Source organism: Myotis daubentonii, chromosome 10 (genome assembly GCF_963259705.1).
Source record: "Myotis daubentonii chromosome 10, mMyoDau2.1, whole genome shotgun sequence".
Classification (NCBI taxonomy): Eukaryota; Metazoa; Chordata; class Mammalia; order Chiroptera; family Vespertilionidae; genus Myotis; species Myotis daubentonii.
The window spans coordinates 14,446,836-14,474,431 of NC_081849.1; the positions used below are offsets into that span (position 1 = coordinate 14,446,836).

At 40.3% G+C, this 27,596-nt stretch overlaps 1 protein-coding gene and 1 non-coding gene across 3 annotated transcripts; both read left to right on the plus strand.

Annotated features, from left to right (window-relative positions):
- Positions 1–7,573: 7,573 nt before the first annotated feature.
- Positions 7,574–16,583, plus strand: LSM8 (LSM8 homolog, U6 small nuclear RNA associated). 2 transcript variants are annotated; one of them, XM_059711642.1, is made up of 4 exons: positions 7,574–7,725; positions 8,764–8,804; positions 11,956–12,083; positions 16,311–16,583. In XM_059711642.1, the coding sequence occupies exons 1-4, from the start codon at positions 7,695–7,697 to the stop codon at positions 16,399–16,401; spliced, it is 291 nt and encodes a 96-aa protein (XP_059567625.1). In that variant the 5' UTR covers positions 7,574–7,694; the 3' UTR covers positions 16,402–16,583. The 2 variants fall into 2 exon arrangements, with proteins under 2 accessions (XP_059567625.1, XP_059567624.1); XM_059711641.1 differs by lacking the exon at positions 7,574–7,725 and having other exon boundaries at positions 8,683–8,804.
- Positions 11,559–11,762, plus strand: LOC132211587 (small nucleolar RNA SNORA73 family). Its single transcript, XR_009447495.1, has one exon. It is a non-coding gene; the product is annotated as a small nucleolar RNA SNORA73 family (small nucleolar RNA).
- Positions 16,584–27,596: the final 11,013 nt, after the last annotated feature.

Sequence of the window (27,596 nt, forward strand, 5' to 3'; positions counted from 1 at the left end):
CTGGGTATACATGTAGTCCTTCTTCAGAATCCAGTAACAAGCTCTGACACAGACACAAGGAGGAAGCCTCATCACTTAAGATCTGAACACAATATAGCTTTACCTAAGAGAATAGACTACTATTTCGGCAAACTTGGAAGCCTAAGGCTCTAGAAGTTTTGGGAGACAGCCTCCTGCTCTCTCATTTCCCCACTCTTCCAGAAATATGTATACTGTCACTGCAGGCATGAGTCATGGTGCTGGCAGAAAGGGTACCCTGAAGAGAATTCTCAATGCTGCATGAGCAATAATGAAATCTGGAACAGAAGTAGTGAAAAGAGTCTTGGTGAGTTATTGTGAGACATCCCAGATGGACTCCCAGAAGTGACTTGGAAGACTCTAAATGGGGGGTGGAAATCCTGCATGAGGCAGATTAGGCATGAATCAGAGAAATCTGAGTTGTTATTATATAAGTGCCTTTGGGCCTTCAAGCTATGACAGACACTAGGCAAACTTGAATTACATCTACACTAATAAAAGACAAAGATGCTAACTGACCGTACCTTTGCTATGCCCAAGCCACACCCATCAGCCAATCAGAGCAACTATATGCAAGTTGGAGCTGGAGCAAGCAGGAGGCTTGGTTGCCCTGGCGATGGAGTAAGCCAAGCTTCCTGCCTGCCCTGGCCAGCTGTGGCCTCTGCAAAAGGCAACACAATTTTAATTATAGAAGTTAAATAAAACCCAGATACCTGCTTCCAGCCAGCCTCCACTGGGAGCTTGGGTGGCTGGGGGCTGTGGCCAGCCTGGAAACAGCCCTCAGCCCCTCACCCAGGCTGGCCAGGCACCCCAGTGGGGACCCCCACCCTGAAGGGGCTGTGGCCAGCCTGCAAACAGCCATCAGTCCCTCACCCAGGCAGGCCAGGCACCCCAGCGGGAACCCCTACCCTGAAGGGGGTGTGGCCAGTCTGAAAACGGCCCTCAGCCCCTCACCCAGGCTGGTCAGGCACCCCAGCGGGACCCCCACCCTGGTCCAGGACACCCTTCAGGGCAAACCAGCTGGCCCCCACCCATGCACCAGGCCTCTATCCTATATAATAAAAGGGTAATATGCAAATTGATCCTAACAGCAGAAAGACTGGGAATCACTGGTCACTATGACACACACTGACCACCAGGGGGCAGACTCTCAATGCAGGAACTGCCCCCTGGTGGTCAGGGCGCTCTCACATGGGAGGAGCTCTGCTCAGCCACAAGCCAGGCTGACGGCTGCCAGTGCAGCGGTGGTGGTGGGAGCCTCTTCCGCCTCCTCAGCAGCGCTAAGGATGTCTGACTGCAGCTAGGCCTGCTCCCTGCTGGCAAGTGGACATCCCCCAAGAACTCCCGGGCTGCCAGAGGGATGTCTGACTGCCAGGTTAGGCCCAATCCCCCGAGGAGCGGGCCTAAGCCAGCAGGTGGTCATCCCCCGAGGGGTCCCATTCTGCGAGAGGGCACAAGCCAGGCGGAGGGACCCTCCCGAGTGCACAAATTTTTGTGCACCGAGCCTCTAGTATATAATAAAGAACAGTTCAACAATAAAGTGTCCAAACAAATGTTTCAGATAATATAAGGGTTTGTTAATGTCACAAAAAAATTCTTCTATACAGTGAATAATTCTCTATAGGTCTTTTCTTACCCCTGCTCATATAACAAAAGAACTGCCTTAATTACAAGTGAATGTCTTAACTGTACACTTTGTTGACATGAAGTAGAAAATATCTTCGACAAAATTGGAATTACCTTCTGACCTTCCTAACATTTTCTCACTTCAAATATACCCAAAACTTAAAGGACTAGAAATTGAATTATTCACTGAAGTGAACACTATCAGAGCTTTACCCAGATACTCTAAGATTGTCTTCATGGTTTCTGTGCACCTCTCCTGGTTTCATTAGTTTTTGCTTCATGAGGCCAGGATCTGCTACTCTTTTCCAGAATATTGCCACCCTTAGCATCCTTAGACTACTTGGGCATTGCCCTCCCTCACCGAGAGCTGGAAGTTTGCCTCTTCCACTCCAGGTAACCCTTCCTAAGGATTTGCAAGGTGGGGGTTATAGAAGCCCAAGTCCCTTGCCTCAGATGAGGACAAAACTGTGCAGCATCCAATCACACATTGCATTCCTCTGAAATCTGAGTTGTTATTATATAAGTGCCTGCGGGGTCAGCCTGGGTAAGTGCTAGTCTGCAAATGCAGCATGGACTCCCTCTCCCCTCCTGCTTCTCTCAATTCCTTACTGATTTCTCTTGGGAACACTTCTGTAATAAATCACTGACATATAAATAAATCCTTGCTTCAAGGTGTGCTTCTGGAGACTCTGTCTTAAGACTGTCTTCTAAATAGAAAGGTATATAAAGAAATCCCAGGACTCAGAAAGGGAATATGACAAAGAGTCTCACAAAAAGATGGATTAACCTATTACCATGCCAACATGATTTTAAGGAAGACTGTAAAAACATTTTGCTTGAGTATTTGACTGCTACTAATATTGGAAATGCCAACATGAGTGACTTATTCTGTAAGCTCTGGGCCCTTGCAGGTTCACCATATCCTGTTACTCCAGGAAAGAGGCATGTATAGCTCAAACCTTCATCTCTACCACCAAAATCACCCAGGATTTTGAATGCTACTAGATCACCGTGTTGTTGGGGAGGAAGGTGAGTTCAGATTTGTCAAATGTTAACCTGAAGAATCCACTATGTTTAGGGGGATGCATAGATTATTGGTGGCATCTACTTATGGCCAGACACAGGCTGGTCAGAATGCTTTCACTTTGGTTTGCTTTTGAAGCAGAACGCAAGCAGGGCAAACGATATACATGAGATTAGAATATAGACTAGTGGCTGCAATAACTAGGAGGCACACCCAGAGTTGGAGGATCTCATCCCCCCACAGGGAGGAATCAGCAGGTCAGAACAGCTCTGAATTGTGGGTTCACTCTTTGCAATTGATACTATTTCAGACTTAATGAGGGAGTCCCCATAGTTTACCCTAACACCACTAAATAAATTCTTGCTGTGCCACAGTCAGATAACTGAGTCATTTCTGAGCTTCATTTATTGCTATGTCACTGAGCCTCACTGAAGTTTTAGTGCAACAACCTGGCTATGTTCTACCATAGACAAGTATTTTGGGTTTTTTTTAGTGAACAACCCATTTAAACCAACTTCGGTGGTAGCAGTTATTGCTTACCTAGAGTTATTTAAAGGGGCCTGTATAGACCTATGGAGGGGAGCAAAAATCTTATATCCTCCTTTGCATCATATAAAAGATGACCTAGTGATATTAGATGATGACAAGAATTGGGGTTAGGCTACAGATACCCTCAAACTCAAGTAAGATGCAGATCCCTTTGAAAGGAAGTATTCATGCGATCTTTGTTTGAATCTCCTCTAAAAACAGACCCTGGGACAAGAATCCAAATGCAAGTAGTTTAGGGAAAATCAGTAAAGGAGTAGAGAAGTGTTACAAGGAAAGGAAGATAATCTATTAGAGGTGCACTATTGAGTCAGCTACTATGTTGAAACACTGGAGATATCCCACCTGAATTATTCTACCAAGTTGAAGAAGGGCTCGGATATTTATAAACCTACCTTGCCACTCACTGAAGACCGCTCCCTAAGAGTGCCAATTCCCCAGCACTTCTAGCCTGCCACAAATAGATAGGCAGGGTTCCAGAAAAAAAGCTCAAACAGAGATGGCACATATCAATAACGGAAAGTCACTGAAGCACAATGAAGTAGTTTTGAGACAATTGCAAAATGTGTATTCTTATGCACCTGTTTACCTAGAAACTGAGTTACGGGGACATACAATTGGCCCAAGTAAAGAGTAATGACAACTTTGCATTTGAAGCATACCCAGGATGTACAGGGAACTTCAAGGCTCATGGTAGATTGACTTTCCAACAGTTCTCAGAGAATGCATGGTAACATAAATACTTAAATGGGAAAAATGAAGTCAGCTAAAAATCCAGCACCTTTTTATAATAAAAACTCTCAGCAAAATGGGAATAGAGGGGTTATTCCCTCAACATAATATAGGCCACATATGACAAACCTACAACCAACATCACACTCAATGGGCAAAAACTAAAAGCATTTCCCTTATGATAGGGATGTCTGCTTTTGCCACTCTTATTCAAAATAGTACTGGAAATCCTAGCCACAGTGATCAGAAAGAAGAAAACATAAAAGGCATCCAAAGTGGAAAGGAGGAAATAAAACTGTCATTATTTGCAGATGACATGATATTGCACATGTACAGAAAACCCTAAAAACTGCTAGATTTAATAAATAAATTTGGCAAAGTAGCAGGATACAAAATTAATACCCAGAAATCAATGGCATTTTTATACACCAATAAATAACCCTCAGAAAGAGAAAATAAAAAAACAATCTCACCACTCCAACAACAACAAAAATAAGATACCTGGGAATAAACTTAACCAAGGATGTAAAAGACCTGTATTTGGAAAGCTTTTAAGACATTGAAAAAGGAAATAGAGGAATACATAAAAAAAGTGGAAGCATATACCTTGTTCATCGATTGAAAGATTTAACATCATTAAAATGTCCATCCTACCAAGAGCAATCTACAGATTCAATACAATCCCTATTAAACCACCAATGCATATTTCACGGATCTAGAACAAATATTCCAAAATATATAAAGAAAAACAAAAACAACAACAAAAAACCAAATAACCTCAGCAATCTTGAGCAAGAAGAACAAAGTTGGAGGCATCACAATACCATATATCAAAGCCATTGTAATTAAAACAGCCTGGTACTGGCACAAGAATAGGACAGAACAGAGACATCAGAAATTGACCCATGCCATCATGCTCAATTAATATTTGACAAAGGCAGTAAGGGCACACAATGGAGTAAATGGTGTTGGGAAAATTGGACAGGTACATGAAAAAAAATGAAACTAGACCACCAACTTACACCATACACAAGAATACACTCAAAATGGATAAAAGGCTTAAATGTAAATCATGAAACCATAAAAATGCTAGAAGAAAAAATGGGCAGTAAAATCTCAGACATCTCACGTGGCAGTATTTTCACCAATACATCCCTTAGAACAGGAGAAACAAAGGAAAAAATAAACAATTAGGACTACGTCAAACTAAAAAGCTTCTGCATGGCAAAAGAAACCATCAACAAAATGAAAAGGGAAACTAATATTTTCCAATGATACATCTGATAAGGGATTAATGTCCAAAATGTTTAAAGAACTCATACATCTTAACATCAGGAAGGCAAACAATCCAATTATAAAATGGCCAAAGGACCTGAATAGACACTTCTCCAAAAAGGACATACAGATGACCAACAGACACATGAAAATATGCTCAATGTCACTAATCATCAGAAAGTTGCAAATTAAAACTACAATGAGGTATCACCTCTCCTCTACCAGAATGGCTACCATCAATAAATCAACAAGTGCTGGTGAGGATGTGGAGAAAAGGGAACCCTGCTGGTGGGAATGCTCACTGGCACAGCCACTGTGGAAAACAGTTTGGAGGTTCCTCAAAAAGAGGAACCATTTGACCTAGCAATCCCACTTCCGGGAATATACCCTAAGAATCTTGAAACACCAATCAGAAAGAATATATGCACCCCTAAGCTAATAGCAGCCCAATTTACAATAGCTAAGATCTGGAAACAGCATAAGTGCCCGTCAGTAGCTGAGTGGATAAAAAAATTCTGTGGTACATTTACACAATGGGATACTATGCAGCTGTGGCAGCATGGATGGAACTGGAGACTATTATGCTAACCGAAATATGCCAGTTAGAGAAAGACAAATATCACATGACCTCACCTATAAGCGGAAACTAAAGAACAGAATAAACTGACGAAAAAAATAAGTGCAGAGGTATGGATGCCTGGACAGAATTACAGATTTCACTTAGGGAGGGGCGGGGGGTAGAGATTAACCAAAGAACATATATGCATAATCCATGGACACAGATAATAGCAAGGGGAAGGCCAGGGGTGGGGAGAGCGTTAGGTGAGTGGGGGGGCATAATAGGATAAAATGGGAGACATCTGTAATACTGTAATACTGTCAACAATAAGGTAAACATTTTTTTGAAAAGAAAAAATGAAGTCAGCTGATGGGTTTGATAATGGGTATGGGTTTTGCCATAACTGATGTGTTAAATCTGTGGCTCCAAGATTTTACTGAAAATATACTTAAAGCACAAAAACAACTATGTGGCAGAAATTACATTCGTTGTAATTAGTAAAATCATGATACAAAATTTTAGAATTTTAAAGTAGGCTGGTATAAAGAGGGTTTAGTTAAAATTATTTTTAGTTTAAAAAATCTAGAAGCTAAATGAGCAAAAATAAAAATATTTTAAGATCACTGTAGCTCAGTAATGCTGCACTACCAGAACATTCCTAAGTCAAAATTCTTGGTTGCCAGCCTGAAGCCAGAGACAAACTTGAGCTGCTCTACGCAGAAAAGGAATTTATTAAAGGATGTTGAGTAGCCCACATAATTGTGAGGGAGGCCGGAGGACAAGATGCAGAAGTTAACACAGCCAGCCACACAGCATGTCCCAGGCACAGAGGGAAGCTGGGCCCCTGCGGACACCGGTGTCAAACAACAGAGGGAAGGAAGCTCGCAGGCTCCACGGCTGCTGGCTGGCCAGCCCCTGTGCCTGCAGCACCAGCGGCACCGATGGCCTGGCTCCCTTAGGAGCCTGCTCTCGCTGCAACTGCCCTAGCAGAGCGCCTGTCTTATTACATGTACTGTAAGTGTTCCTGGTTATAGGTGGTTTCGAACAGATCAGAGTACGCTTTAGTATATGAAATATTAAGCATTTGGGAGTGACCTGCAGACAATTTTGTGGGAACGCTGTGATGAAAACAGATGCTTCACTCTTCAGAAGAAAACTGCTGACACTGCAAGAGTTATTTCAACCCACAATTCTTCTTCAGTCAAGGAATCACAAGCCTAACTGAAATCAGAGATTTTGTAAAAAATAAAATAAAATAAAATTAAAAAAAGCCATAGCTCCTAAGGGAGTCTCACACACCTTTTCCAATCTGGCTTCAATTTCTTAAAATAAGTGAATAAAAAACGCCGCCAAGTTGGAGCACTTTTAGAGGTATTTGCAGAATACGCGAACCTGCTTTTTGTCGGTGTGTTTATCTCAGTCCCAGGCCATCCAGCTTCCAAAAGACTGTCGGCCCCTGTGGGGGAAGGCGGGACTCCAGCCCCCGGCGCCTACATTTCACAGAACAGCACTCATCTCATTCCGTTTTCCCTGTCTTCCCTCAACACTTTCCCCTAGTACCTTCTACCCACGCCTTTCCCTCCGCTGGGAAGCTCTTCGCTCTCCCACTTTCACGCTCTGACCCCATCTTCCCCCTCCGACCCCGATGAGCCGTGCCACCCGCGAGCCTCCGCGGCGCGCGGCTTCTGAGAACACCCCCCGGAAAATCGGCGGAAAACTACTGCGCACGCGCACGGAACTCGCGCCGCTTGGCCTCACGGGTACGACGGGCTGGTTTCTCCGTCTCTGATTCGCGGAGGCCACGGTATGGGAACTCTCGCGGTATTTGCTGTGGGCGGCTAGTGGCTGCGGGGGCTGCTGCAGCTCTTTTTGTCGCCCGCGCCTCTGCGCTGCCCGGAGTGTCGGCCGAGCACCATGACTTCCGCTCTGGAGAACTACATCAACCGTATCCTCTGGCGGCCGCCGCCGGCGCCGGTTGAGCCGCGGTGAGGGAGGCCCACGCTCGACCGGAGAGGGCCTGGGTCGAGGCGGCGGGCGGTTGGGACTTCCGGCCACTGCGTGACCCGGGTTCGGGGGGTGAAGGATCGGGACCCACCAATCCCGCGCCCGCGGCTCTTATGGGCCCAACGCGCCGTTTCATTTTAACCTTTAAAGCATGTGATTATTCTGAACTTTTCGCTGTCTGTGGAAGTCATCGATTTATTCATCCTTCCTACTTCCCTAGGGCCTGGGCCGTGAAGTTTGGGAATGAAAGGAACCGTCGTCCTACCGATGACGATATTGTTGTAAACCCATGCGCTGCACTTGTTCTATTCGTGGGCTTTGCTCAGTGTGCGGCCCCTTTACCACCGGAAGTCTCAACCTCTTTGTGGATATTAGGGAAGTGTCTCAGGGGACACAGAATTCAGAAAGCCCCCGGGAGGTCGCCTAGCGCGCTGTGCATGTTGACAGTCTTAACGTCTCGGGGCAGAAAGGCTACCTTGTGGGGGGAAGTGAAATACTCAAGACGTGATGCTGTAAAGCACCTTTATTCCTGTGATTGCAGCTTTTCTTCTCAATTCCAGAAGCCACGTCCTGGAAGACAGTGCCTTCTTACGCTAGCAATCGCTCGGCATTAATTGAGCCCGAATCCATGTTGGTTTTAGAGATGAGAGCACAGGTCTAGGAGGGGGCGTGCCTTGCTCCGAGTCCAGGTCCCAGATGGAAAGAGGACCGCACATCCCGGCTGCTCTGGGACAGACGGGTTATGCTTGGTCGCATACGGACGCTGATTTTCTTTTTCTGCCTCTACCTTTTCTAATGGCCACAAGGAGTTGAAGGAGTTAGAAACTTAACGTTTTTATGTTGTGCAGGTAGTGTGTGTTGAATAGCTGTCTCTCAATTCTGTCACCTTTTCCCCCAGCGATGCAAACCACTTCCTTACCAGGTTCTAAGGTTTCAGGTCGCATTCCCTGCGAAGTGCTTTCCTTGACTCAGGTACCAGGAACTGTTGCTGTGATTACTTCGGATGGGAGGATGATAGTGGTGAGTATTGGGCATATTCATGCATTCTCTGCTTTCTTGGAGGCTTACTGGTTGCAAGGTTTTCTGTCGAAGCCCTGGCCTGTGCTGCCGAGGCGCTGTGGTGTTACTCTGTTCCTGCATTACGGTTTTCCTGTGACTTGGCTCTGCCTCAGAGGTTACCCTGATCACATACAGAAAAGGATTTTTCTTTTTCTATTTTTTTTCCTTTTCTAATTGTGTAATTATCACCAGGAAGTGGAGGAGTTAGAAACTTAAGTTTTTATGTTGTGAATGTAGTATTCTTTTTCTCTATTAACAAATTTGGATATAAGTTAAAGGCTTCTAGAAGCTAAGGTGAATAATAGATTCTGCCCTCAAAGAGCATCTAGTCTAGTATGCAGATATCTGTATTTCATATTTATCTGTTCCAGTTTTTTTAAATATATTTTATTGATTTTTTACAGAGAGGAAGGGAGAGGGATAGAGAGTTAGAAACATCGATGAGAGGGAAACACTGACCAGCTGCCTCCTGCACACCCCCTACTGGGGATGTGCCCGCAACCAAGGTACATGCCTTTGACCAGAATCGAACCTGGGACCCTTCAGTCCGCAGGCTGACGCTCTATCCACTGAGCCAAACCGGTTAGGGCTCTGTTCCTGTTTTTATTTCCTTTTCCATTCAGTGCTCTGATATTCACTACATGAATCATATTTTTTTGAAAGTTTGTGTATGCTCCTTAGAATCTTTTTTTATGATTAACATACTACATATATGGAACATTTAAGGTGTGTATGGTGTTAATATTCTTTGACTATTCTAAGGTTGTATGACCTCTCTCTTCTGTAGGACACATTATGATGACTGACCCTAAATTTATTTAATCTCATGTGTCTGTTTATCACAGTATCCCCTTTAATTCCAGAAAAATTTGGGATTCTCTCCTTGACCTCTTCCTTGATCTGAGGAATTTATTCTATAATTTTTGGCTATTTAATTATTTCTTCACTTATAATTCATACAGCTGTTTGCTTTCAAAAAAGTTTTAAGGCTACTAAACTTTCTATATTCTAACCATATCTAATTTATATAATTTAATCTCTCATTTTTCCATTCTGCAATTCTGCTTTTGTTTCTTGTTTTCTATTTAATTCTTGTGATTTTTCTCAGTACGTTCTTAGAAGATTACCAGAGTGTTAGATTTTGCCATTTATTAAATTATATTATCATTTAATCTTCAGGACAATTGGGTGAGAAGAATTACCCTTGTATTCTAGGTTAGGCACCAAGTTCAGAAAAAGTGAGTCACTTTCCCAGAGTCACCTGTAATCAAGTGGCAGATCCAATCGGGGCTTTATTTCCTTCTTAATCAAGAGAACAATCATGTTTGCTTTTAGGTAACCTCACCTTATATTTTGTCAAGGACAGTTTGAAATATTTTAATCTCAACACTTCAAGAAGCCTTCTGCTATTAACACATGCTTGCAAATAGTTGTTTTGTTTTGCAAAAACATCAAGTTTAAATTTTTCTATTGTTAAAAGGATATGTAGTGAATTGGGAAATTATTTTAATTTTATGAAAGAAGGGAAGCTATTTAAAAACAGCATTTTGAGTACTAAAGTTCAGCCGTTCTGCATTTCTTTGATGCATGGTACACTTGATAGAACAGTTATGTGTAAAATGAAGCCAAAATGCTAGGTATGTGTGTGATAACTTTGCTAATTATTTTACTATAGACAGTACTCCATATTTTGTTTTCTCTTTATTTCATTCTGATTTTATATATCTTGGTTTTCAAAACATGAAACAATAGGGAGCTTCAGAGATTTAAACAACCAAACAAATATAAGTTAATGTTTCTTCAAAAAATTGAATAGCCTCAAGTTGTTGTGCTGTGCTATGCCCATATCTTTCCTTATTCAAAATCAGAAGTCTTTCATTAAAACTTTATCTGTATATTTTCTTCAAGGTCTGGTTCTAATTATTGCAGTTATGTTTGTATCTACTTATTGTGTTAATAGGAGGATTGAATAACTATATGCATGTGAGGCCCCTAGAACAGTTCCTGACAAATAGTAAAGTACTCATTTATTGTGTTAACTGTTAAGAACAGTTATACATCTTATGAAGTTTATACATCTTTATGGGACTTATCTGAATCTCTTAAGAATGTGAATTATATTTGCTTGTTCATAGTAGTATAGTAGTTCACTTGTCTGTCTTTGAAGCTATCCTTTCATGGTTCACATCCTAGCTCTGCTACTTTCTACCTGAGAAACCTTGAGAGATTACTTAATCTCCCTGTGCCTCAGTTTTTCTTCTCTGAAGTGGGAATAAATATATGTACTTAAAGGAAAAGATTAGTTGAGATAATATGTACAGTGTGTTTGGCACAAGTCTAGTAGTAGTATGTTGCATGAAGTGATACTGCTACATTGCAATAGCTGGTATATATGGTTCCATACATATATACACACACAAGGGTGGCAAAAGTAGGTTTACACTCATGAGGATGCAAAACAGTTTATTCTTGTGTGATGTATTTTTCCATACAAGCAACTGTAAACCTACTTTTGCCCAGCCTTGTATAATTTTCCCTTAAATTTCACTTGTTTTAGTTTGTGTCTTTAGAATGTTAGCTCCTGGATGGGCTTTTTTGCTACTTTCTTGGAAATACACTGGTACATTGGTGTCCTTTGTAAGTCTAAACAACTCTGCACACTAATGAAATGTGTGGTGTAGTTTCTTTTACCCCTTAAAAAAAGCAAGAGGTATCCCAACGTGGACACCCCGGGAGGCCACTCTCCCCGGGCTCTGTCCAGGTGGCGTCGGGGAGCAGAGGGCTCTGCCCCGTGATGTACAGTCCCTTTCCACAATGTTGGAGAGAAAGCCGGGCCTTGAGTCTGCGCCTGCATATTCCTACAACTTCTCAGAGTCCTGTGGATGATGACTGAGGAGACAAACCATGCAGGAAACATCTAGTAAAAAAAAAAGTAAAAAAAAAAAAAAAGCAAGAGGTAAGTTTTGTGCCAGAATATTGTTAACTATAAAGAGGAATTACATTTTACAGTGGACTTTTATATTTCTATAGGAGGACCCAGCAACTACAATTATTGTCTGGCTAAATTTACACATTCAGGTAAACCTGAATACTTGAACTTTTCTTTTTTCAGGGAACACTGAAAGGTTTTGACCAGACCATTAATTTGATTTTGGATGAAAGCCATGAACGAGTGTTCAGCTCTTCACAGGGAGTGGAACAAGTGGTACTAGGCTTGTACATCGTAAGAGGTGACAACGTGTAAGTGAAATGTGTCTTCTTTAAGGCAGGTTAAATATACTATAGGTGTACTGCCCTGCTATGTGGAGAGGAGGTTTTTATCTACTGAGATTTGTCCATATTTTTAATAGTTAAGTGGTCTGGATAGGGTTCAGAAAGGGCCTCGACTTACACTGAATAATTCATTAGGGAGGCTTAGAATGTTCTTCCAAAATTCCTCTTAGTTTCAGAGGAATATAAATATACTAGTACTCCTAGGGTACCAAAGCTAAGGTTTGAAAATTTCTTTGAAATATTTTGCATGAACAATTTTAAATGATTCCTGTTATATAAATAGAGCTGAATTTATAAACAAGTATATATTATTTAAAAAAAAATTTTTAGTATAATTGGCACGCTAAGTATGTGCTTTGTTAATGCTGTGGTCTCAGTTAATTTGTGACACACTGATAGGGCAGTTTAAGAAGATATATTGTAGTGGTGGCAGTTTAAGAAAAGTCTGCAACAATGTAGAACAAAGCTGTTCAGTAGACCTTTTGGGGTGGGAGTGGTGAAAATGCTGTATATCTGCATTAAGGTAGGTACCACTAAGGTAGGTACTAGCCGTGTATGGCTGCTGAGTACTTGGAAAGTGGCTGGTGTGGCTGAATAACTGAATTTAAATTTTATTTAAATATAATTCAATACATGTGGCTAGTAGCTACTGTATTAGCGCATTATAGCAGCTAAAAGATTGTTGAATCAGTTTTCTAGTGAGTACTGTATAGATTTAAAACATGGCTGGAATGCAGCAAAAGATATATTAGCATCTCACATTATTTGCGGGGACAAGTAGGACATAGAAGATGTAAGAATACTGTTCATTTGAATTATTTTAAGAAAATCATCTTTGGATGGATAAATTACTGGATTTTTAATCTAAATCAGGGGGTTATAAATTTTAGAGATGACTATTATAAGTTATAAAGTGAGCTATAAAAAATAAGAAGGCTAAGGAAAGGGGGCCCGGGTCCCCTGACCAGAACACACTGATTTTTTATATTGCGGCTCTGCATAAAAATTGATTTTAAGAATCTTTCTCCTACATTAAAAATATTTTTGAACTGCAATTTAAAAAAATGTAGATCTTTGCTGTAGACGCAGTGGTGCTGAAACCAGCTTATACTGGCTTTTGAAAGCAGATTGTTGTGTTTTCAGTGTTGTAAGCTGGTTGATAATGTCTTGTTGGTAGCTTGATATCGGGTATAGCGGGAGTATTTGCACTATGGATGTCAGTAAATACTGTAAACCAGCCTCCCATTTTTTTCTTTGGAAAGCTGGTTTTAAAACATTTACCAGCACCCCACTGTCTTCCATAAGGATTTTAAATCATGCTAAATTTTTAAGGGTACAGTTGAGATCTTTGATTTGTTTTATTTTGAGAAAACAATATATTTCCCCAGAGTTTAGTACTTTTCATAATTAGAGAACTGAAGTTTAAAGCAAAATTGGGCAAATTCTGTATTGAAAGTATCTATACTAATAAAAGGGTAATATGCTAATTACACCAGATGTCTTCCGGACATTATTCTGGACATCCTTCCTGATGAAGCCGGGGCTAGAGGGAAGCCAGCCTGGGTTCAGGGTGCCTGCAGGTGGCCCAAGGGAAGGCAGCCCAGGTCCCAGGTGCCTGCGGGCAGTCAGAGGAGGGAAGCAGCCCGGGTCCTGGGTGCCAGATGGAAGCTGGTGCCAACAGCGGGGGGAAGGAAGGCCTACTCTTGCATGAATTTTTGTGCATTGGGCCTCTAGTTCATTTATAAAGAATTTATTCTCATTAAAACCAAACAAATTTAAACAATTTATTTTTAGTGGGATAATGTTTCACACATGTCTCTTGGTCTAGATGTAACAATAACTATATCCAGCTAGAAAGCTATGGCTTTGTTACTTAGCACAGCATTAATGAAATTATGTTTGTGTTTAATCATGGGAAAACTTACTGGCTGTAAATAGCCAATCACATAAAAATAACTTTGTTAGGTACCTAAGTACTTGTTCCTATTATTTTTGTATATAAAAAAACTACTTTTTGTTCTTGAATTTAAATCAAGCAAACTGAGAAATCATGACAATCCTATCTAATAATAGACAAACATGGTAATTGACTGTACCTTCGCTATGCTTCCCATTGGCTAATCAGGGTTATATGCAAATTAACTGCCAACAAAGATGGCGGTTAACCCCCAACAAAGGTGGCAGTTAATTTGCATACATAGGCGCAATGCTGGGAGGTGAAAGGGGAAGGACGGAAGAAGCCGCCTGCCGCTGACAGTGATCAGAAACCCAGGCGGCAGGCAAGAGCTGGGTGGATCACTGCCCCCTGGCTGGTGTTCGGAGAAGTACCTGTATTTTTAATAATTTCTTGACATGGTAAAAGAATTTTACATTACGATCCAAGGGTGGTGGGGTGAGGAGAAGGAGCAGCAGAACAATCCAACAAACAAAAAGGGAAACAGAAATGCATGGTGGAAGGGATTTGAAGGGTGGGTAGGGGCATTGCCCAACTAAACTGCAATTGGTTTGTTACTGAGTACTATTCATGGGAAGACAGCATCCTGACTCCTTCTCTATACAGCATATTGGGAGTAAAAATGATGCATCCAGGTGGAAATATGACTAGGCATTGGAAGACAGACAGGGAAAGAAGAAGTCAGAAATAGACACTGAGAGAGTCGCTGGCTGGCTGCAAATACTGACTCTCCAGTAGTGATAGAATAAAAAAGTGGGGGATATCTCTGGAAGATTCAAGAGATAGGGGGCATCTTTTCTATGGTTTTGACTTGCCCAGCAGATTTCCACATACACACGTGTACACGCCTGTGTTTGCATGCACACACATATACACATAACTGACTGCCCTCCCTGGAAGCACAGAAGAAGAAGAAGCCGCCCACCTTTGGTCCAGGCGCCAGCGCCTGCGGCTGGCTGCAGCCCCGGAGACAGACAAGCCACTCGCCCGAGGTCTCAGGCTGCAGCCACCCGGAGAAGCTGCCAGCCCTGTGGTCCAGGGCGCCAGCGCCTATGGCCAGGGAAATATGTTCCCTCTTCTTCTGCAGTCATTACTTTAATATTCCCCTTCTGAATTTCTCTCCTGTGCTGCAACCCAACTCCACTTTTCATCGGAAGGATACGGAACAGAGAGAGCAGTGTTAAAAGCTTACATTTTTAAGCTGATAAGGTTGGTACTTAAACATATAAATGGAAAACTAGAGTCCTCCTTAAGGTCAAAAAGGCTACAAAGGACAGGGACAGCGCATGGCCTATTATATCCAGCAATCCATATGGGGCCTGAAAACTTTGCTATGATGACAATTAGTGAAGATGTGAATCAACTAAAATAGTTGACAGGGGCAATTCTTCCATCTTTGAAAATATCTACATCAAATCTGTTTAAATATTAGATTTTCATCTGCATAATATAACACATTCTGACACCACCACCACCAGTGTAGTCAGTGTTGTGCCGATAAATGTTTAATAACTGAGGGACTCCCACCCCCCTCCCCCAGTGCACAAATTTTTGTGCACTGGGCTACTAGTTACTAATAAATATTATACACCCCTATGGATTTAGTTCATTGACATTACTGGTAGGTCGCTGAAGGAGGAATGCACAAGGCCAAAATGTTGAGGGATTATGAATTATTCGTTTATCAACACATCAAGTGGCTGAGCCCGGATGGTTCCAGCCCGCAGTGACAGGAGTCAGCGGCTTTTAAAGGACTTTTGGCGGGCTTTTCCTGGGCGGAGACTTCTTTATGCAGACCAGGAGGGGAGATAATGGAATGTAGTAGCAGCAAGTGAAATGTGGTTTCAGCAAAGGGAATGTCCATAGTGAAAAGGCCTGAAAAGCCAGTTCCCGGGGAGAAGGGTATTGATTCAATTGCTCTATCAAATCTAACAGTTACTTAAGTAAAAAATGCTTTATTTTCTTATTTAGTAGTGATTTTGTGGTTCTCCCCTCTCCTCAGACCTGCCTAATACAGTTCCTAGAGTTGAAATCATATGATTGAATCACACTACATGAAATATGTCCTTTAATATTAGTTCCTGTAATAACATTGCCTTCCAATGATTTCTTTTTGAGTTTTGTTACTTCATGGAAAGTTTGGTTTTCAAATTAAGTAGTTCTTTTTACTTTGATCCTCTCAGTTTTATTCAGAAATAAGATTGTATTAACTGACTTTTTTTCTCCTCAACTAATTGCAGTGCAGTCATTGGAGAAATTGATGAAGAAACAGATTCGGCGCTGGATTTGGGGAATATTCGAGCAGAACCTCTGAACTCAGTAGCACACTGAGGAAAAATACATACATTGGACAGCTGTAAATCTTTGTACAGAAACTGATTATTCTGAGGAGGATGTGTGGAATTTTTATAAATGTGTAATTGTGCAATTTTGACTGTATTGATTAATTGTGATATGATATGTAAATTATATTTTTACATTTTGTTGAATAAAGATTTTTTTTGTCTAAATCATAGGTTTGGTAGCTTGGTTTTATTTTTCCATTAAATAGTGTGAAAATGTAATGATTATTTTGAGAATTTTTAGAAAAATTTTTTTGTGTTTTAATCTTTATGGAAAACTAGTTGAAAAGAGAAATGTGTGTGCTGTATAACTCAAGCATAAAATACCACCAATAACAGTGCAGGATACACGTCACAGGAAGGTAAGTCTTGCTTTCCCCACCCCCCTCATTTATTGCACTGCTCTGGGGGCTGTTCCCTCACACTTTAGAAGTGTGGGTAAAATGTGTTTGGTTGAGAAAAGGAAAAATGCTTATAACAAAGTTGTATATTATCTGAAAAAATTAATGCCATATAGTATTGAAAGCTATCTTGGTTCTTAATTTTAAGAATTATGGAATTATTAGTATTAGAGGAGATTTTGTTTATAAATGTGAGTAAATAAACCTTAAATTTGTGTTGAAATAGTGCTTACTATTATTGTCAACAACTTTCTATGACACTGGTTCCATAAACCTGATTTCAAAAAAAGTACTGTAAACCTGATTTCTAGAGCATTTCAGGCCTATCATTGGTTGGTTATTTGAGTTAAGTAATGCCCCTCATCTACAAATAGGCTGTTTTCTAAAACTCCTTGTACAATTGGTTGATTACATATTTTAAAGAATCCATAGAAACAATATTATAAGTAGTATTTAGACATCCAGGCTAGTCCACAAAGATTATCAAACCGTGTTTAGGCCAAAAAAAAAAAAAAAAAAAACCGGAAAAATATTTATATTCTTAACAATTAAAATTAAAATTCTTAATAAAAGTGTTAAAAATAGCTATTGGCAAGCCTTTTTTGTAAAGATGCAGGTAGTAAATACTTCAAACCCTTCAGGGCCCATATGGTCTATGTGTTCTAGCTTCTCATGAAAACAACCATAGATAATAAATAATGAATGGGTGTGGCAGAGCTCCAATAAAACTTAATTTACAGTTAACTGGCAGGCTGGATCCTTGGCTTAAACAATACAAGCTCAAGAAGGATGATATATAATTATGAGTTCTGGGGTCTATTTTTTCAATTTAGGTTATAATTTTTTAAAAATATATTTTATTGATTTTTTTACAGAGAGGGAGAGGGATAGAGAGTTAAAAACATCAGTGAGAGAGAAACATTGATCAGCTGCCTCCTGCACACCTCCCACTGGGGATGTGCCCGCAACCAAAGTACATGCCCTTGACCGGAATCAAACCTGGGACCTTTCAGTCCACAGGCCGACGCTCTACCCCTGAGCCAAACCAGTTAAAGTTAGGTCATAATTTTTTTTTTAATATATTTTTTATTGATTAAGATATTACATATGTGTCCTTGTCCCCACGTTACCCTCTACCCCCCCAACCCCCCCGCTCATGCCCCCCCCCCCCCGTTGTCCATGTCCATTGGTTAGGCCTATATGCTTGCATATAAGTCCTTTGGTTGATCTTTCCCCTTACCCCTACCTTCCCTCCAAGGCCCGACAGTCCAATCAATGCCTCTCCGTCTCTGGATCAGCCCTTGTTCATCAGTTTATGTTGTTCATTATATTCCACAAATGAGTGAGATCCTGTGGTATTTATCCGCTCTCCAGTTCCATCCATGCTGTGGCAAATGGTAAGAGTTCCTTTTTCTTCTTCCTCTTCTTAAAGAATACCTTTCAGCATTTCATATAGTGCTGTTTTGGTGGTGATGAACTCCTTTAGCTTTTTCTTATCCGTGAAGCTCTTTATCTGACCTTCTATTCTGAATGATAGCTTTGCTGGATAAAGTAATCTTGGTTGCAGGTTCTTGCTATTCATCACTTTGAATATTTCTTGCCACTCTCTTCTGGCCTGCATGGTTTCTGTTGAGAAATCAGCTGACAGTCGTATGGGTACTCCCTTGTAGGTAACTGACTGTCTTTCTCTTGCTGCTTTTAAGATTCTCTCTGTATCTTTTGCTCTTGGCATTTTAATTATGATGTGTCTTGGTGTGGTCCTCTTTGGATTCCTTTTGTTTGGGGTTCTCTGCACTTCCTTGACTTGTAAGTCCATTTCTTTCACCAGGTAGGGGAAGTTTTCTGTCATTATTTCTTCAAAAAGGTTTTCAATATCTTGCCCTCTCTCTCCTTCTGGTACCCCTATAATTCTGATGTTGGTACGCTTGAAGTTGTCCCAGAGGTTCCTTACACTATCTTCATATTTTTGGAATCTCTTTTCTTTTTTCTTTTTCGGTTGGGTATATTTTGTTTCTTTGTATTTCAAATCTTTGACTTGATTCTTAGGATCCTCTTGTCTGCTGTTGGATCTCTGTAAATTATTCTTTATTTCAGTCAGTGTATGTTTAATTTCTAGTTGGTCCTTTTTCATGTCCTCCATGGTCTCACTATACTTATTGAGGGATTCATTAAATTTATCGGCGGTTTCCATAAAATTCTTGAAAAACCTTATAAACGTGGCCTTGAACTCTATATCCAGTCGTTTGCTTTCCTCCATTTCTGCCATTTGTGACCTGTTTGTCTCCGCATTTTGGCTGCTTCCCTGTGTTGATAGAGTGGCCCTGCGCGCCAGGTGTCCTGTAGGGCCCAGTGGCTCAGCCTCCCCAGTTACCTGAGGTGGACACTCTTGGTGCACTCTTGGTGCCTTGGTTGTTGTAGGATCACTGGGAGGAATTGACCTCCAGGCCAATTGGCTGTGAGAATCAGCTGTGTCTACGGTGGGAGAACTTCTGTACTGAAGACACCCTTCTGGGGCAAGACTTGCTTCAGTGGGGCTTTGGTGCTCACTGAGTCTGCTCCCTGAGTGTGTCCCCAATGGATCTGAGGAGTTGCAATCTGGATGGTCCCCCTCTGACCACTGGGTGCAGTGGCTCCTGGATCTAAGGAGGTGCTAGTTCAGCCTCTGCCTGAGGCCACACAGCAGGAGCCACGAAGAGGCTCAGCTGTGAAGCAATGCAAGCCGCTGCGGGGCCTTGGGCCTTCTCTTGGAAGTTCCAGGTCTGCCTGGCTCGGCTGCAGTTAGGTACATTCACATGCAAAAGCCTCTGCCGCAGCCTGGCTGGGGCGGGGTCTCAGGGAATCAAAGCAGCTATGGCTGATTCTCCGCCCAGCCAAAGGAGTCCCGCGTCTCAGTGACCCTATAATTACTGCAAGCACCTCTGAGGGAAAGCCGCCCTCAAGTTCGCCCGCTGCCCGACCGTCCAGCTTCTCCCCATATGAGTCCTGGGTCCCCAGAGACTTCCCGGAACCGGAGTTCAGAGCAATCGGGAACTTGTAATTCAAAAAGACAGCCGCGTCCTCAGGTGCCACCCACTTCCCGCATGCGTGCGCGAGCCGCCGTACCTCTGCACTTCACCTCCGCAGCTCCTCTGGCTCTCAGTGTGCTTTTCTTTCCTTCTAGTTGTAGAATTTACACTCAGCCAGCCTTCCTGTTGTTCTGGATGATGTCCGCTCTGTCCTTTGCGGTATTTTTAATTGTTGTGGGAGGCGGCAATTTCCCGGTGTTTATCTATGCCACCATCTTAGTTTCTCCCATAATTTTTAATAAAACTTTTTCAGATGTAGTTTTTTGGTTCACAAAACATTTTTCAGAAGAAAATAGCTTCACTGTTTAACAAAGACAAAACTTGTTAAGGAGATAACTGTTGAGCGTTTTTTTTCATTGGTCATCAAATACCATCTCCCAGAATAATTTGGTTGATGTTCTGATGTTCAGGGCTTCTCTGGAACCATTAAAAGAAGATCAGCTAGTTTTGGCCATCCATAAATATTTGGGTGTTGTAGTGTTAGGTTTCATGATCAATTTAGTAATAAAGTAAAAATGTAAAATGGGCAAAGCAAAACCGGCAAGTTTAATTAGGGACTATTATATTAAACGAGGCCCGGGGCATGCCGGGCCTACACCCTCTCGCAATCTGGGACCCCTCAGGGGATGTCAGGCTGCCAGTTTAGGCCCGATCCCAAACTGGCAGTCAGACATCCCTCTCATAATCTGGGTCCGCTGGCTCCTAACTGCTCGCCTGCTTCCCTGGGTGATCACCCCTAGCCACTCTGCCTGCCTGCCTGATTGCCCCTAACCGCCTCTGCCTTGGCCCCCACTGCCACAGCTTTGTTCGGAAGGACTTCTGGAATGACGTCCGGAAGGTCATTCAGTTGTCCGGTCTCATTAGCATATTATGCTTTTATTATTATAGATAAGATTTTAAATTGGTAAACTAATTCCAATTATCAAGTAAAAGAACAAAGGCAGCTCAATTGACAAGAGAAATGTAATCTAACTATAAATGAAGTCCAAAGTCAGATGTTTTCCCAACATATGTGATATAACACAAATACACATAAACCAATAGACAAACCAGAGTCCCCCCCCCCCTCACAGTAATGAGTTGCCAATATGATGTATCATTTTGAAGTAAAAAATGACATACAAAGATGTATTTTCTTGGTTGATGTCAGAAAAGTCATTCTCAAAGTGTGAGTTGGTTGTCTTTATTGATTTGTAGAGGAAATAAATGAAAATGTGCATGCAGTTCTTTACTCCTGGGTGCACATGGTAGGTTTTTATGCTCAACCAACTCAAGTTGATATCTTTTGCAAAAGCACTGTAAGGGAAACATAACTATAAATGGTATCATTAATATGCAGTGGTAAATTTTTTATATTCTTTAATGAGACTTTTATTCTGACAGTTTCTTATAAAGGAGGCTCAAATCATTTTTAACCTATAATTACTACTTCCGTGCTTTGTGACTCAGGTACTATCTAAACCCAACTTAATGAATCAAATTTTTCTTGGCATGGTATTCTCACTAAAACATTTTGCAAATGGCAACTAACTTCAAAAAGGACTTGATTTGTTTCTTTTTAACTGAAAAGATACTATCTAAAATAATAATTTAAAACATTGCTTTCATGTTAAAACAGTTTGATAAATGGCCTTACATGCTAACAGTTTTGGCTTAAATAGTACAAATCTTGATGCCAGAGAATAAGATATTATAGATACACTTTCATTAATATTTGCTTTAAGCATCTCCTTTAACATCTTAACAAAATTTGAATTTTTAACCTCATGAGATATAAGAACTTTTAAGTATTTAATGCAAATATAGACTATGTCAACATTTTTTCTCAGACATGTAACACAAAAGATTCCCCACGTAGACAAGAAAGGAAACAATCCATAATGGGATCCAAAACTGCTTGTGTAGTAGCCAAAGTTACAAAGCAGTCAGTCTTTAACTGGCAATATAATGCATTCTGGGCTGTCTCCTTCAAAATTAGTACATAGTATTGAATGCATGCCATGTGCCAGCTGTGATGTTAAGTGCTTAGAACAGTGACTATTTTACATACGGCAAAATTGAGGCTCAATAGGGTTAGGCGCCTTACAAGAGGTCACTTGTAATAGGACTCAGGTCTTTGTACTCCTTACTGCCTTATCTGCACAAAGTATAATCTCAAAATTTCTCTCAAGTACCTATCAAATAGTAAAAAAGAAATACTTAAACGATCAAGGCTATTCCCAAAGCTTCATATACAGGGTGGGGCAAAAGTAGGTTTATAGTTCATGTGGAAAATAATGTTAATAAATAATAATACAAAAATAAATTGTTTCACATACAACTGTAAACCCAATTTTGCCCCAGTATTCATTGTGGACCACCTTTATTATAATTACCTGAAATACTTTAAATATTCTTGGCCCTACTCTCATTATTGTGGTTCAGTAGATATGTAGGCACAGGTGGTCTCTGTGAACAGATGCTGCCTCCTAGTGATCACTGCCTAGTTTTCTATGTGTCCATAATGTTAAAACAAAACAACAAAAAAGCCCGCAAAGGAGATTTTTGAAATTTTGTCAGGGACATTTGTCAAGCCATTAATGCATGTTAGGTACTATGCTTGAAGCTATAGGTATATCAGGGAACAATATTAACAAGCTCTTGTTCTTGTGAAGCTTGTATCTGTCTATAGTTCCTTGGCCAAATCATCTTGACTCAAAGATATACTGTTCAAGGTCATGAGTTAGTTCATTAAATTCTCTCAGTACTCTGGGATATAACTTAAGGGTCATGGATTCATTATAGTAACTGAAAACTGTGTTTTTGAGTTTAATATAATTTGTATTGAACTTTGCCTGCCTTTTTTTCTGTTTTAAGATTACAAAGTCTATCTAGGCTGCAAAACAAGAAAGATAAAGGCAAAATGGGACTTCACCAACAGTTCTCTATCATTAGCCAACAGTATACATCGTTTGGTGAATGAATGAGTTGAGAACTATTCTCTAAGACATCTTTCCTTAGGTTTAGCATTTAAAAATTTTAAAACATTCAATTTTTAAATTTTTAGTAAAGTACCCATTACTTCCATACGTTTTGTACATATTTCTCTTTTAAGCATCCTTTAATTTTATAGATATGTTGCTTGCCTGAGGTGGCACAGATCAAGTATTGTTAAACTAGGATCAAAATCCCACCCTAGTGTTTTTTAAACTATATGATATGGTTTCTTCTCTCTTATCATCTTATACTGTACACATTTTTAAAAGTTTTATTTTCCCCATATACTACCTTTACAAATGCCACATGATAGAAATGGCACAATATTGTTATTACATTTGAAATACATTAAGAGGAAAATAATCTAGGATTGGAGGGGTGGGAGAGATCCCTGGAGGATATGACACATTTTGTCATGTATGTAAAACTAGGGTGTCTATGTGTGTGGGGCTACGGCAGGAAAATAGTTTCTGTTTGCTGTCTGAAAATATGCACAAAGTATCGTATGTTTCATCTAATTTGCCTCATGCCAGGTAAATCATAGGTTATAATGATTTGCACTTCACAAGAAGGGAATTCATAAGCATGTGTTGCCAGAGTTTTACAATCTGGCTTATACAGCATTTTAGAATAAATGGTATGAAAGAGGTCAGAATGACAACTTAAAGTTTTTAATGAAACTTATTTATCTTTAAAATTACAATTTACTTTATTTTCTAAATGATTTATTGTTTTGATAAATATTGACAAGTGTTTAATGTATTTATCAATTGTCTCTGTGACCTATGGTGAATGTACACATTTCTCCAAAATTTCGCTATTTTTAATTAAGTTAATAAATGAAAAAAACATTGCTCTTTTTTATTTATCTTTATTTTCAAGACCATTACAAATGTCCCCTCCTTGTTCCCCCATCACCCCATCCACCCAGTTACCGCTCCACCCCAGGCCTTCCTGCAATATTACTAGTATCTGTGACCATGGGCCATGCATATCCTATATACTGGTAATAAAGCGCTAATATACTAATTAGACCGAACAGCAAAATGACTGTCCAGGGCTGCGAGGGCTGAGCCCCTTGCATGAATTTCGTGCATCAGGCCTCTAGTATGTATATAAGTTCTGTGGTTAATCTCCTCCCGTACCCCTTCACCCTTTCCTCTGAGGTTCCTCAGTGGGTTCCATGCTTCCATGCTTCTGGATCTATTTAGCTCATCACTTTATTTTGTTCATTAGATTCTACATATAAGTGAGATAATAGGATACTTGTCTTTCTCTGACTGGCTTATTTTACTTACCACAATAATCTCCAGGTCCCTCCATGCTGTCTCAAAGAGTAAGAGATCCTTATTTTTTTACAACTACGTAGTATTCAAATGTGTAAATGTACCACATCTACTGATGGACACTTGGGCTGTTTCTGGATCTTAGCTATTATAAATGATGCTGCTATGAACATAGGGGGGCATACATTCTTTCTGACTGGTATTTTGGGATTCTTTTTGGATATATTCCTAGAAGTGAGATCATTGGGTCATATGGAAGTTCCATTTTTAATTTTTTTGAGGAAACTCCATACTCTTTTCCATAGTGGCTGCACCAGTCTGCATTCCCACCAGTATACTAACGTTTCTTTTTCTCCACATCCTCGCCAGTACTTGTCATTTGTTGATTTGTTGATGGTAGCCATTCTAGCAGGTGCGAGGTGATATCTCATGGTAGTCTTAATTTCCATCTCTCTGATGATTAGTGACATTGAGCATTTTTTCATGTCTCTTGGACATCTGTATGTTCACTTGGAAGAAGAGTCTATTCAAGTATGTTGTCCATTCTTTTTATTGACCTCCCCCCGCACCCACCTTTTTGTGGAGTTGTATGAGTTTGTTATATAATTTGGAGATAGCCCTCTATCAGGTGTATTATTGGCAAGGAGGTTCTTCCATACAGTGGGTTCCCTCATTAAATTATGATGCTGGTTTTTTTTAAGCTGTTCAGAAGCTTTTAGTTTGTTGTAGTCCCATTTGTTTATTTTTTCCTTTGTTTCTCTTACACTAGGAGATGTATCAGTGAAAATTCTGCTACATGAAATATCTGAGATTTTATTATCTATGTTTTCTTCTAGGAGTTTTACAGATTCATGACTTACATGTAAGTCTTTTATCCATTTTGATTTTATTCTTGTGTATGGTGTAAGTTGATGATCTAGTTTTGCAGGCTTTTTTTTTTTTTTTTTTTTTTGCATATACCTGTCCGATTTTCCCAACACTATTTATTGAAGAGACTGTCTTTACTCCATTGTATGCTGCTGCCTCCAGTGTCAAATATTAATTGAACATAATGGCTTGGGTTGAATTCTGGGTTCTCTGTTCTGTTCCATTGATCTATATGCCTTTTCTGGTGCCAGCACCAGGCTGTTTTGATTACTCTTTGTAGTATAATTTGATATACAGTATTATGATCCTTCCACCTTGGTTCTTTGTTCTCAAGATTGCTGAGGCTCTTTGGGGTCTTTTTGGTTCCATATAAATTTTTGGAGTATTTGTTTTAGATCTCTGAAATATGCCATTGGTATTTTAATAGCGATTACATTGAATCTATATATTGCTTTGGGTAGTATGGACATTTTAATGATGCTAATTCTTCCAATTCCTGAATACAGTACTTGTTTCCATCTTCCTTAATTTCTTTTTCAATGTCCTGTAGTTTTCGGAGTAAAAGTCTTTTATATCCTTGGCTAAGTTTATTTCTAGGTGTTTCATTGATTTGTTGTTGCAATCTTAAATTGAATTTGTTGTTTATTTTGTCTTTCTGAGAGTTCATTATTGGTGCATAAAAATGGCATGGATTTTTGGCTGTTCATTTTGTATCTGTATTGTGCTATTTTGCCTAATTCATTTATTAAATCTAGCAGGTTTTTGGTGGAGTCTTTAAGGTTTTCTATGTACAGAATCATGCCATCTGAAAATAATGACAGTTTGACATCTCTCTTTCCTATTTGGATGTCTTTTATTTTTTTCTTCTTGTCTGATCACTGTGGCTTAGACTTAGAGTATTCAATTGAATAAAGGTGGTAAACATGGACATCCCTTTCTTGTTCCTGTTCTTAGATAAATGCTTTTAGTTTTTCCTCATTGAGTATGATGTTGGCTATAGATTTGTCATATATGGTCTTTATCATGTTGAGATATTCACCCTCTATTCCCACTTTACTGGTAGGTATTATAAAAAATGGTTGCTGGATTTTGATGAATGCTTTTTCTGAGTCTAATGAAATGATCATGTGATTTTTATCCTTTATTTTGTTTATATGATGTATCACATTTATTGAATTGCATATATTGTACCAACCTTGTATACCTGGAATAAGTTCTACTTGGTCATGGTGTATGATCTTTTTGCCATATTGGTGGATATGATTTGGTAATATTTTTTGAGGATTTTAGCATCTATGTTCAACATGGATACTGGCCTGTAATTTTTTTCTTTGTAGTGTCTTTATCTGGTTTTGGAATCAGGATAATGCTGGCTCATAAAAAGAGCTTGGAAGTCTTCCCACCTCTTGAATTTTTTAAACTAGTTTGAGGATAGGTGTTAGTTCTGTTTTGAAGCTATTGGGAGCAGGACTTTGTTTGCTGGGAGTTTTTTGATTACTGCTTCAGTCTTATTCGTTGTTATTGGCCTATTCAGGTTTTCTGATTCACCACGGTTGAGTTTTGGAAGATTTATGTTTCTAGGAATTTGTCCATTTCATCTAGGTAGCCCAATTTGTTGGCATATAGTTGTTAATAGTAATTTCTTACTATCCCTTTTGTTCTTGTGGTGTCAGTTGTTACTTCACACTTTTATTTCTGATTTTATTTATTTGGGTCCTCTTTCTTTGTTTCTTGATGAGTCTGGCTAAAGGTTCATCAATCTTGTTTATCTTTTTAAAGAAACAGCTCTTGGTTTCAGTGGTCAAAAGTATCCCTGGTGGAGAATGCTGCCAGCCTTGCCCATATAGGAGTCTAATCACTTCCTTTTGGTTCCAGACAATAGTCCCTGAGGGTCTCACACTTGGAATATCCTGCTCTGAGCTGTTCTCCACTCCCCCACCGAACTGCACCCAGTGGGGGAATCTGGCCTTCACAGAGCTGATCCAAACTGAGAGGAATATTCACCAGCACCGCCAGGAATTCAAAGTGGCTCCTCTCTTCTGGGCTTCCAGTCTAGTCGGGAAAGTGTCCCACGCAGTGTGCATGAGGCCAATAGGAAGAGACGGCATTAAACCAGGATACCATTCTGGAATTTATGGCTTTAGAGTTCTTGGTGAGGTCCACTAACATTGTTTTCCAACACCCATCTCAGCTCATTAGTGCTCCATGCTCTCCCTTAAGATATACTTGTCCTGAGTCATCTTGGCTCCTCCATATGTGAGATGCTGGCAATGCTAATGTCTCAGACCTACCTGTGTACCTCATGGCCTTAAAATACCGTAAGGTACACAGGAGTTACAGAATTTACTAGGCGACCGAAAAATACACAGGAGTACCGGAGATACAGGAAAAACCCATTTATTTAAGATTTACTAGTACCGTGACTCAGGGCAGCCTATTTATAAATCCTGAGTAAATCAATATGGAGGAAGCTTTCTCTTTATACCCTTTTGTTTCTTTGTCCCCCAAATATGAATCATAATTCCGGAACTTTCGTGGGCTTTGCAAAAAAAAAGCCCTGTGTGTTGGGATGGGGGCTGTGAGACAACA

Excerpts from the sequence above, each read along its gene's own strand:
- LSM8 (XM_059711641.1), top strand. The coding sequence starts at position 8,685 with ATGCAAACCACTTCCTTACCAGGTTCTAAGGTTTCAGGTCGCATTCCC. Across the intron at positions 8,805-11,955 it reads CGGATGGGAGGATGATAGTG|GGAACACTGAAAGGTTTTGA; the intron begins GTGAGTATTGGG and ends TTCTTTTTTCAG. Across the intron at positions 12,084-16,310 it reads ATCGTAAGAGGTGACAACGT|TGCAGTCATTGGAGAAATTG; the intron begins GTAAGTGAAATG and ends AACTAATTGCAG.